This window comes from Pectinophora gossypiella, chromosome 16, assembly GCF_024362695.1.
Source record: "Pectinophora gossypiella chromosome 16, ilPecGoss1.1, whole genome shotgun sequence".
Lineage (NCBI taxonomy): Eukaryota > Metazoa > Arthropoda > Insecta > Lepidoptera > Gelechiidae > Pectinophora > Pectinophora gossypiella.
The window spans coordinates 14,163,322-14,174,841 of record NC_065419.1 but is presented as its reverse complement, the minus strand read 5'-3'; the positions used below and the strand labels follow the sequence as shown (position 1 = coordinate 14,174,841).

General features: G+C 38.5%; 1 protein-coding gene and 1 non-coding gene across 3 annotated transcripts in view; one reads left to right on the top strand and one right to left on the bottom strand.

Moving 5' to 3' along the window:
* Nucleotides 1–127: 127 nt before the first annotated feature.
* The window catches only part of LOC126373755 (Golgi-specific brefeldin A-resistance guanine nucleotide exchange factor 1), a 39,224-nt gene continuing 27,831 nt past the window's right edge, over nt 128–11,520 (top strand). For both annotated transcript variants that reach the window (XM_050020011.1, XM_050020010.1), the window contains exons 1-7: nt 128–683; nt 1,925–2,043; nt 2,530–2,638; nt 3,558–3,728; nt 6,997–7,105; nt 7,868–8,058; nt 11,305–11,488. In XM_050020011.1, coding sequence (XP_049875968.1) covers nt 383–683; nt 1,925–2,043; nt 2,530–2,638; nt 3,558–3,728; nt 6,997–7,105; nt 7,868–8,058; nt 11,305–11,488 — 1,184 coding nt within the window. In that variant the 5' untranslated portion in view covers nt 128–382. The remainder of the gene's footprint in view (nt 684–1,924; nt 2,044–2,529; nt 2,639–3,557; nt 3,729–6,996; nt 7,106–7,867; nt 8,059–11,304; nt 11,489–11,520) is intronic.
* Nucleotides 4,188–4,318, bottom strand: LOC126374113 (U11 spliceosomal RNA). Its single transcript, XR_007567405.1, has one exon. It is a non-coding gene; the product is annotated as a U11 spliceosomal RNA (small nuclear RNA).

The window sequence follows — 11,520 nt, the reverse complement described above, 5'->3', positions numbered from 1 at the left end:
ATAAAATTAAAAAGTTGAAAATAGAAGAAATAAAAATATCTAACTGTACACCACCACTTCCATATTTACAATATTTGGCTAAAAGACTAGTATTCAATACCAAAACTGATAATGATAGGCCCTCTAGCGGACAGAAGCCGTACTAAATTTCTGAAACGTCAACATGATCGTGATGGAATCTGCTAATCAAATTGTGAATTTCCATTGAATTCTGTTAAATTTACCTCTAAATTTGTGCATATTACTGAAGAAAATCAATCTAAGAAGTGTGAAGATCTAGTGTAGTGAAGTTTTAATATGTAGTTATTCGGGAAGTGGTAGGAAAACTAAAATCATTTGATATTGTTGATGTTGTCCACTTGAAGTTGGGAAAATCAGCAGAATGTCGCTTCCTGGGAACGGCATCTTCGTTGTGCAGGGCGAGATGGCAATGCTCGTCACTGCCATGCGCCGGAGTACCCGTTGGGGGTCCCATTCTTTCCCTAACGAGGAGTATGATGTCCTGATGAGAACCTTTCAAGATCTGAAGACTATTTTGAACCAAGTAGATGATTTGCGGCTCCTGGACCCAGCGACGTATTTGAGTCCATTTTTGGAAGTAATCAGGAGCAAAGAGACCACAGGACCGGTCACTAGCCTGGCTCTGTCAGCTATCCACAAATTTTTGTCATATGGCCTCATAGGTGAGATTTGAAATCTCTAACTATAATATAATAAAATAATAATAAAAAACGTTTATTTCTTCTTCTACAAACAATCTTATAAATTACCATACTAACAAAAAAAGTATTTAAATTGGGACCGTATGCAGAAGACAGGAGCCCAAACTAGGTTGACCCTGTATCTTGGGATCCTGGTCTCCCCCCACGAACCACATTTCGTACTCATATAAAAGTATAATAAACATTCAAAATGTGTGTGTTTGTGTTTGTTTGTTTGAATGTGTATGTGTGTGTGTGTGTATGTATTCGTGCTCTTTCTCTATTTTATGATTTCAAAAAGATTCTCCGTTTCAGTATAATTTAGAGTTAGTAACCAGCCAGTTAATATAGTGTTATTCCCGTGAAATTTGGCACTAAGCAATTAAAACATTATTTTTTTTTCATTTGATGGGTTTGCTCTTGGCCCCAGACTTGCCCAAAGGCATTGATGAGGCCTAACATGGAGCGAGCTCCCCCAGAAGGTGTAATTTTATTATTTATTATATTTTTTCCATTAAATATCTGAGTATTCTAGTTTAAGGTTATTGTTGTTTGTATTGTATGTGTTTATTGAGTTAATAAATAGGTACCTGAAGAAACTCATGAAAAAAGTTGATATCACTTTATAAAAGCAATTTTTGTATATCTTTTCCTACTTCATAAGTTATCTGAAATATCTGAATGTTACATCAGATCTTTTTTATGTAACTTACACCATGTTGTTAAAAGGCTCTGCCCACCCCATTAGCAAATACAGACTTGAGATTCAAGTGTGTTAAAATATAATATTTTTATGTACAACATAATATTGCATAAATGTAAACCATGTGGCAGTACTAATTAAATAAATAAATATTGAACAAGAGATATTTTAGCACAATACCCTAAGGTTGCCTGGGAGAAATTGATTTTTAGCTATAAGACCTCCTATGGTGTTTCTTCTGTCCTACTTGTATAGTTCTTTTCCTGTGGGATTGTGCAATAGAGTACTTTGAATTGTATTGTATTACCTTCCTTATATCATCATCTTTATAGATCTAATCTAATCAAGAACCTGGGCAAAGGCACAAGGTCAGGTACAATCTATAATATATTTTGCACAATATTTGTGCAATAAGGAACATTGTGTAAATATTAGAAGAGAAATTAGGGAGAAAGCTCCATGACATCCTGGTGATCCATTATATGGCTTTATGAATAATATGTTACTGTTATATTTGCAGACCCTACACACCCCAGTGTGCCGGCGACAGTAGAAGACATTGCCGACGCTGTAACTCATGCACGATTTGTTGGCACCGACCACTCCTCAGATGGAGTTGTCCTCATGAAGATATTACAGGTTTGTTTCACATTATAAAATATTAATTTATTGAATAAAAATACTGGCACAGTTATCAGAGTAACCAAAAATCTCAGGGTTACTCGGTTCCTTAGTAATTTTGTCCTGGAAGTCCCGGATTTTCTAATTAAATACCGGGATTTCCGGATTTTGTTTATCAGGTCCTGGGATACCCGGATTTCATTTATCAAATCCCGGGATTTCGGATTTAGTTTATCAATTCCCGGAATACCCGGATATAATTAATCAATCAAACAAACAATTTCAACAAAACAATCAAACTATTTTTACTCGGTTCCTTCGTAATTTTGTTCCGGAATTCCCGGATTTTCTAATCAAATCCGGATTTCCGGATTGAAGTTATCAAATCCCGGTATTCCCGGATATAATTAATCAATTCGCGGAACTACTCTTAGATCAAACCTTTATATTTTTCCTAATAGACTACAAGAATACATTATTCAGTTGTCACCCTACTGTTCCCAGGTTCTTCGTACACTGATGCTAAGTCCAGAGGGTGCTATGCTCACTGACGAGAGTGTCTGCGAGATCATGCTCAGCTGTTTCCGCATATGCTTTGAGACCAGACTCACAGGTATGATACCCAGTTACCTTATTTTTAATATCTAAAAAGGCCTCGTCAATGCCTTCGGGCAAGTCTGGGACCAAGAGCAAACCCACCAAAGCTAAAAAAAAACTACAATCTACAAGAGACGCACAGGTGGCAAAACTTGTCTCTCTCTCTCTCTCTCTCCTTGGCATTTATTATTCCCATCTGATGGTGGGGTCTGCCTTCTTCGTGGCAAAACTTGTATTTAACCAATATATTTTTAATTTACCAATACGGAAAATGACTATGTTGAGATTCATCACGACATCATTCTCTATCAGACAATATAGAAATTGCTCTAATATTAAAAAAACTGAGTGACTGAGAGAAGCTATACAAATAAACACATTTATTATGAGTTTGTATACTTTTTTTCACTGTGGTCCTGTGGCCCATTGGCTTGCTTCTCAAACGGAAAGCGCCGGGTCGAACTTCGGTACCGAACTTGCACCAATAGCTGGCCCATTACAGACGGCGATACGGCTCACCACCAATCACGTTGGTCTAACAGAAAGCTCGGTGAGGTGCGGGTACTTAGTTCATCATACGGTGGATGTACCTCTGACTACCCCAATTGGGATATAGTCGTGAGCCCGTTTCTATCTATATAGTCAGCCTGTGTCCACCCACTGCTGGGTATAGGCCTTCTCTCTTTCACGCCATCCTTTCCGGTCCTGTGCAAGTCTCATCCACTGCTTTCCGGCGTACCTCACAATGTCATCCGACCACCGGGCTGGTGTTTTACCTCGATGTCTCATACCATCCCGCTTACTTAATTACAAATTGATTTTGTTGTCTTGCTACTACACGGTTCTAAATTGTATGCGTGTTGTCATGAGTGCTCATGACCATACTTGGTCTTCGCCTATTTGGTCGTTGTTCCAACCTCCCCGTCTATCCTCAGAGCTTCTCCGCCGCAACGCGGAGCAGTGCCTGCGCGACATGACGCAGCTGATCTTCATGCGGCTGCCCCAGTTCGGCGCTGAGGACTCCCCGGCCTCCTTCAACACCCTCGGGCTCTCGCTCAAGAAACGAGACAAGACCAGCAAGAAGAAGACCTTGGCTAGTATTGCCAGTAAGTAATTGTAAAATACGCTTATTCGGATTTTAATACTGTAGCGAGTTGGAAGTGACTGACAATCAAAAGATAGAATGATGTTAAGTGATTGACCGAGATCGCAACTCTATCTTACATACATAAACTCACGCATATTTCCCACCGGAGTAACCAGATACTATGGAATTCCATTTGCTTCGATCCTGACACACTTCTCTTGCTTCCTCCATATATTTCATACAGGCACATCGGTTCAGGGTAGATCGTACTAAACCTTTTCGACCAACTCTACCTTTAAATAAATAATCTCACAACAGAGAAACTATAAGTATAATAATCATGTATACAATTCAATTTCAATGAATACAATAAATAGTCTCATTCGCTTACAAAATATGCAAAAAAATACAATTTAACATCTGCAATTAAAAGCGTTTTTTTGTATCAGCATAATCATCATTAATATTTTAATCAAGAGGAGGCGCCGGTACATGAGGGTAGCCAACTGCCTCTCCAGTACAAAAATTACGTGTTGAGTATGTCTTGATGACCATACTCCGCGTTCCGTTGCCGGCACGCGTGCCATCGAAGCGGCAAACACCCTTTTTATCGAATCAGCTGTTAGACGAACTCCGACAAATTCACGGGAGAAAAACAATACCGCGTTTTAAAATACTACTAGCGCCATCTAGCGGTGTAGTTTGGTACTATAAAATTTGCAATATAATTACGGCATGGTTTTATATTTAATGAAGGATATTTTTTTTGGGGAACGTAGCCTGGAAAGTTCCTCATTTCTATGTTTTTAAAAACCGTATTTTTTTGTAGACTGGCAGTTAGAAATTATTTTTGGAAATTCAGCCATTAATAAAAAGCTATAACACGCTAATGCGTGAATACTAATGTATTCACTAATAACAGCCTCCGAGGTCTAGTGGTTGAGCGTTGTGCTCACGATCCGGAGGTCCCGGGTTCGAATCCCGGTGGGGACTAATCACAAAAATCACTTTGTGATCCCTAGTTTGGTTAGTACATTACAAGCTGATCACCTGATTGTCTAAAAAGTAAAAAGATCCGTCCTTCGGAAGGCACGTTAAGCCGTTGGTCCCGGTTATTACTTACTGATGTAAGTACATAGTCGTTACATGAGTCATGTCAGGAGCCTATGGCGGCTCAGTAATAACCCTGACACCAGGGTTGATGGGGTTGGTGATTCAGACAACAGTTAATTCTGCATATAATTATAATTTACGCCACTTCGAAGTAGCTATCTGTTATGAGATAATAAAACAACAAAAAATGCATTATAAAAAAGCAGTATCAGGAAACAGAGTGATAAGAACTATAGCGGCTTATTAAACCGCCAGTATCACTTTCTTATCAATGTACCGAAACTTTAAAACTTACAAGTTACAAAACTGTTCCATATACCTAATTAGATATGATGTTCACTTGTGACCTGGCTTCGCTCAGCGCAGGCGTCATAAAAACAATACATATAAATCCAATGGTTCTCCAGTGGTGTGATGCGAAACCTGAAAGTGGCGGCGCCCCGTAGCCCCTCAAAATACAAAATTTTCCGATTATCTTACGGCCACCGAAATTTACCTATAAACTGCCTATATACGTCCCACTGTTGGCCACAGGCCTCCCCTCAATCAACCGGAGGGGGTATGGAGCATACTCCACCACGCTGCTCCACTGCGGGTTGGTGGAAGTGTTTTTTACGGCTAATAGCCGGGACCAACGGCTTAACGTGCCCTCCGAAGCACGGAATCATCTTACTTTTTCGGACAATCAGGTGATTCAAGCCTGAAAAGTCCTTACCAAACAAAGGACAGTCTCACAAAGTGATTTCGAATGTCCCCATCGGGAATCGAACCCGGACCTCCAGATCGTGAGCCTAACGCTCTAACCACTAGACCACGGAGGCTGTTGAAAAAAATGTTGTTTACGGCCACCCGGTGGAGTTTTATGTGGCCGCAATCTAACCCGATGGAGTTAGTTTGCGGCCAGGGTGAACCAGTCTTGGTTGATTATGCCCCCCCTATCGGCGCCCGGTGCGGTGGCACACCCCGCACCGCCCTAGGGCCGCCACTGGTTCTCAATATTTACTCGTATCACATTTATACAATTAAAACACATAATAACGGGTTCTTACCGTGGTTAAATCAAGTATATTAGTCAGTCATCCCGTGATCATGTCACTTGCAACAGTGTCGAAATATCGGGAGTATGATCCCTGATTTAAAAGCGGTTAGAACCCGTTATAATGTGTTTTAATTATGATAATAACCGCGTAAACATAAACCCATTTATACAGACAGACACACTATTGGATACTTCCAATTATACGATGCAGGGAATGATAAATATAAAATAAACACACAAACATTTCTGTGCTCATTTATCGAGTTGTTTTTTATTTATTTCATTGATTATTATTAGTTTTAAAGTTTATTAAAGTTATTATGTCAATTATTAAAGACTTTGTAAGAAGATTATTTTACGATGCTCTAGCCAAATCAGTTTTGCACAATAAGAAAGCAATTTTGCGTCTGTGGACTTATTTTATAAAGATATTGAGGTTTGAGAGTGAAGTTATTAAAGTATCAAGTGGGTATTTCTTTAATTATTATTTTTAATAAACTAGTCATATCTGTAATTTCTATTTAAAGACAATTTCTATTAGTTTTATAAATTGACCGAAATTCTAAAAGCTTTTTTTTTTATTTGCTCCTGTCAATTTATTAATTAGGATTACGATAGGTCAGTCCGAACCGTCATTTCAGGTGAACCCTGCGATAGATGTTGTATATGCTCAATAAGATTGGCAATACTTAAACATACTATACATAATTATAAAAAATATGAAATAATAATTATAAAAAAAAATAAACTAGTAATTAATAATATTTTTTTAACAATTAATTATTATTATTATTGTATATACTATACGTCTCTGCCTCCCACCCTATCTACCCTTTCGGGAATTTTCCCGAGTTACTTTTTACTAAACGAAAGGAATTTGTATGAAAAAGCAACCTGTGACGTCATAGAAAACGTGACAATATGTCGCACATATTATTACATTTTTATTAAAATTCATAAATAAGTGAAATAGATAAAAGAAAACGTTTTTTTGTCACCTTTAGAACTGTCTTTATTTAGTAATCAGAATTTCATAATTTATCTTTGACCTAGGACCTAAGTAGAACTAGGAACTACCCAATACGCTACTGGGGTTGCCAACATTGATGGAAACGAGTTGACAATTATATTTCAGGTTCACAATCCCTGGACAGGAAGTCCCCGACGGAGCAGGCCCCGTCGACAGCGGAGCCCACGGTGGACGCTGACAATGACAACAACAAAGCTGATAACCTTCGACTCAGGTGAGGCTTTATTGCAATTTAACATTTGCGCATATAAAAGTTAGTGCGCAATGCAGACCGGTGTCAAATAGCAATATTGCTTTCTTAGATGAATTGCTTCGATGTGGCCATTTTAAGCCCCCTTGACAGAGTAGCATTATCTATCTATCAAAGGCCAATACATCGACCAGAGCGTGGCTCTTAAATTAACGATGACGAACAAACAATTACACACACACACACACACACACACACACATACACGATACACTATGGTGTAGTAAATGGTGTAGGATATTTCCGCAAATACATGTACAGTCAACCACATTATCCACGTATTAATACCAGCGTCGCGGCTCACGCCGCGGCATAAGCTGAGTGGGCACCCTTTATACGGGACACCATCCACTACACATGGGTAAGCCCCGACATGACGTCACATTTTAATTTAGGTATAAGTTTCTGTGTTCGTTTTCCATGTTTCTATATAGAAAATATTTCGTGTGTGCGTTGACTTCTGATGTGATGTCATTATAATGTATATATATGTAATCCGTGTCTGTGGTGTCCTAAATAATAAATGTTTCTTTCTTTCTTATTATGGGGGGGGGGGGGGTGTTAAAAATGCTACATCAAAACAATTCATCTAAAAAAGCTATATTGCATTTCGACTTCAGCGCATATTAAAGTAAGTGCGCAGTTTCAATAAATGTTCAATAGCAATATTGCTTTCTTAGATGAATTGCTTCGATGTGGCCTTTTTGACGCCCATCACCTTCCACAGCCAAGACAAGAACCTGCTGAACGAGGCAGAGATAACTATAGAGCCGGTAGAGGCAGTGAAGAGCCCCACCAAGAAACACGGGCGGCACTCGTCCATGGACCTCGCCAGCAACAACCCCATCACGCAGCTGCTCGAGAAGTGTGTCAGCAATGAGGAGGAGACAGAGGAAGCCAGGCAGGGGGAGACAGAAGGTAAAGTACTAGATGCAGCTAATGCTATCTAATCAACATAACCCAAGCTGACTTCTATATCCCAATGAGGATAAAAACTGCCTATACCTGCCCATCAGGTGACCCTACTGTTGAGTGTTCTTAAATTTTGTCAGTTCTCCATACTATTTGAGTAAACAAACATATTGTTTTTGTTATATTTTTGCACTTATATTTTTGTTTTTTATCTTGTGTCCATGTGTTCAATAAACTATTTTATCTCATCATCATCATCAGCCCATTAACGTCCCCACTGCTGGGGCACGGGCCTTCCCTATGGATGGATAGGGAGATCGGGCCTTAAGGTGATGTGTTTCAGTCAGCTAGGTAACGCTGCGTCAGTAGATGGCGTTACTTCTGCAGTTTTCGTATTTTTTTCCATTTATTCGTTTAGTGTTGAGTTCTGACCCAGTGAAATGTTAGGTGGCGAAATCTTACATACATTATCTTTAAGTTAAGCTACAATTTTGAAGTATTTACTGAAGATATCATATTGAAACATTGCATCAAAAGTTGGTGTCATTTCAATTTGTGTACAAACACGAAGCTGTCACACACACATGCGAACTAGGTTAGCTATTAAAAGAGATGCATAATTTGAAGTCTACTTCTAACTTCTAAATGGCGCATTTGGTAAAGCAGTAGCCGCCATTCTTAAGGTTCACGGTTCAAACCCAACTGCATGTTTTAATTGTTTTTACTTTTTGTATTTTTTTTTACAATTGAATTTGGCGAACCCGTCTATTTGTAAAGGAATTTTCAAAAAGTATCACTTTTACCAATAATATTATAATTAAGTATACAATAATTTACTTTGCACTAAAGTACCTTCCGTAATTTCCGTATTTTTTATTTTGTAAAATTCTAACAGGCATTAATCGCATCAGTGAACATGCGGCTAACTAAAAAACTACTGAACGGATTTTCATACGGTTTTCACCAATGAGTAGAGTGATTCATGGGCGTGCTTTAGGGTTTATAATTTATACAAGTATTTTTTTTGTATAAAATGGTTCAAAAATGATGATGAATGTCAAACATAATTATCGTTACAAATATAGCCGACTTGGAGCTTTCGGCGAAAACGCTGCCTGAGCCCATTGAGATATAACAAAACAACGTATGGTTGAATTGTTCCTTTTTTGTAGGTATACCGAAAAGTCCACAATATGTCATAATAATTATATTGTGTATAAAGAATTGTGTATATGTATTGTATGATTTTACAAATAACGATCACAGTACAGTAATAATAAGGTAGATTTTTCCTAAATTGCGTAGGTTCAAACTTTGGCGCATCGCGTTTGAAAGATGTAATAGCGCTTCAGGACGTCCCGCAAGCACGGCGCTGATGTCGCAGTATCCGCATATAATTATTATGACTTGTCATTTAGTTCCAATAAAATCCGCGGGACTTCATACGTATGTCAGTGACAGCTGGTGATAGCATGCGGGACACTTAGCACCTAATCGAATTCTATGTTGTTTTCGCGCCCAGTCCAGACGACTCACAGCGCATTTCTGGACATATATTTACGCGTGGTGTTTATTGTTAGGTTAGTTAGTTCAGGTTAGGACGTCTTTTTATAACGAGGACGTTAAAAAAAGACGAGGCTGGGACGTATTGAAGTAGTATTTCCATATATACGCGGCCTGAAATGGGCTGTTTCGGGGACCTGAACTGGTTGCTGTCGAACTTATTATCACGTTTTCTTGATTAAAATTCATAAATAAGTCAAATAGAAAAAAGAAAAAAGATTTTATTTAGTTTTAGATCTGTCATGATGTCTGTGATGTTTGTTTATTATACATAAGAATTTCAAAATTTATCTTATTTTTTTTCCCAAAGGGCAAGGCAAAGGGAACTATGAACATACAGCCATGTCTTGTGTTTTTTTTTCTTGATGATGATTAATGAAATGATGAAACCTAAGCCCCCACCCTCGGAGCAGACTCCTACTCCGAACCCCAAACGAAGTAAGCGGCTTGTTGGCGCAAAGCGAAAATAGATAGGTACACTTTGTTTATTGAAGATTCCGATTTAATAATACTATCGGGAATGTTTTCCGACTAATGTGATCATTAACCACAAAACACCACTTCGTATTGATTATTTAGATTATTCAATGAAGAAAGCAACTTTCCCGTTCCCGGTCCCACCAAAAAGTCCGCGGCAAAGAGAATATAAATAAATCTGTATGTTGGATGGAAAAACAATTAATTATAAATGACTACTATTTAGGCCGGCAAATGCAACAACTTCTTTTTTGATTTGGTTTTCCCCGAAGGGTAAGGCAAAGGGGACTATGCCCATACAGCCATTTCATTTTATGTATTGATTTTTTATTATAATATATGTCCTCTTTTAAAACACGGTATTTACCCATTATTTAAAAATGTTTAAATAAGATACGTTATTACAAAAATATTTTTCCAATATTCCTTTTCTCAGATTGTAGTATTTTTAGTTTTTTATTTATATTTATTCTCTTCATACAAAATCTCTTTATAAATTGTCACTGACATTCTATTACACTTGTCAAGTAGTCAAAGCCTTTAGAAAAAAAAAAACTATCACGCACACAAACTAACATTGACACCTCTACACGCTCAGCAAATACACTGTAATCTGCACCACTACAAATATAGAATTGATCAAAATTGAGGGTCTGAAATATGGTACTTCTCGTATTCGGACCCTAAATTTTTGTTAGTTTGCGAAAATAATACACCAAAATATTACTATTTATCGGTTTTATAACAATATTCCTCTATCCGTTTTCCTGTAGCACTGCATCAACTTTTGTATGGAAAACGAATCACCTTAAACCATCACGCGGGCCCAGTGCGGATTGATGATTATTAACGACTGCTAATGCAGCCGGGACCAACGGCTTAACGTGCCTTCCGAAGCACGGAGGAGCTCGAGATGAAAACATTTTTTTTGTGGTCACCCAACCTATGACCGGCCTTTGCGAAAGTTGCTTTACTTCAACAATCGCAGACCGAGCGCGTTAACCGCTGCGCCACCGAGCTCCTCTACACTATTTTACTATATTATCTATTATTAAACTATTTTATCTATCTAAACTATATGTCTGCAAACCTTTGCGCAGCGTTTCACTGTTGTCTATATGTCTCCCATTACTAGCCACAGACCTTTCAGGACATGGCTATATTATACCATTTGGATGTCAACAGAATCCCCCAACCAATTACTCATTCCAGCACCAGAGCCAACAACCCCCCCACCGCCAGAACAACCCCAACCTCCACCCGAGAGCGCCCCCCCAGAAGAACCAGCCGACCAGAAGTTGGAGGAGTACGTCAACCACAGAGGAATCAGGTTCACGCAGGAGGAGGTCGTCAACCTGCAGCCTTATGGGCTGGTTTGTGTGCGGGAGTTGTTTAGGTATGTCCTTCGTTAAGAAGTTATATTATATA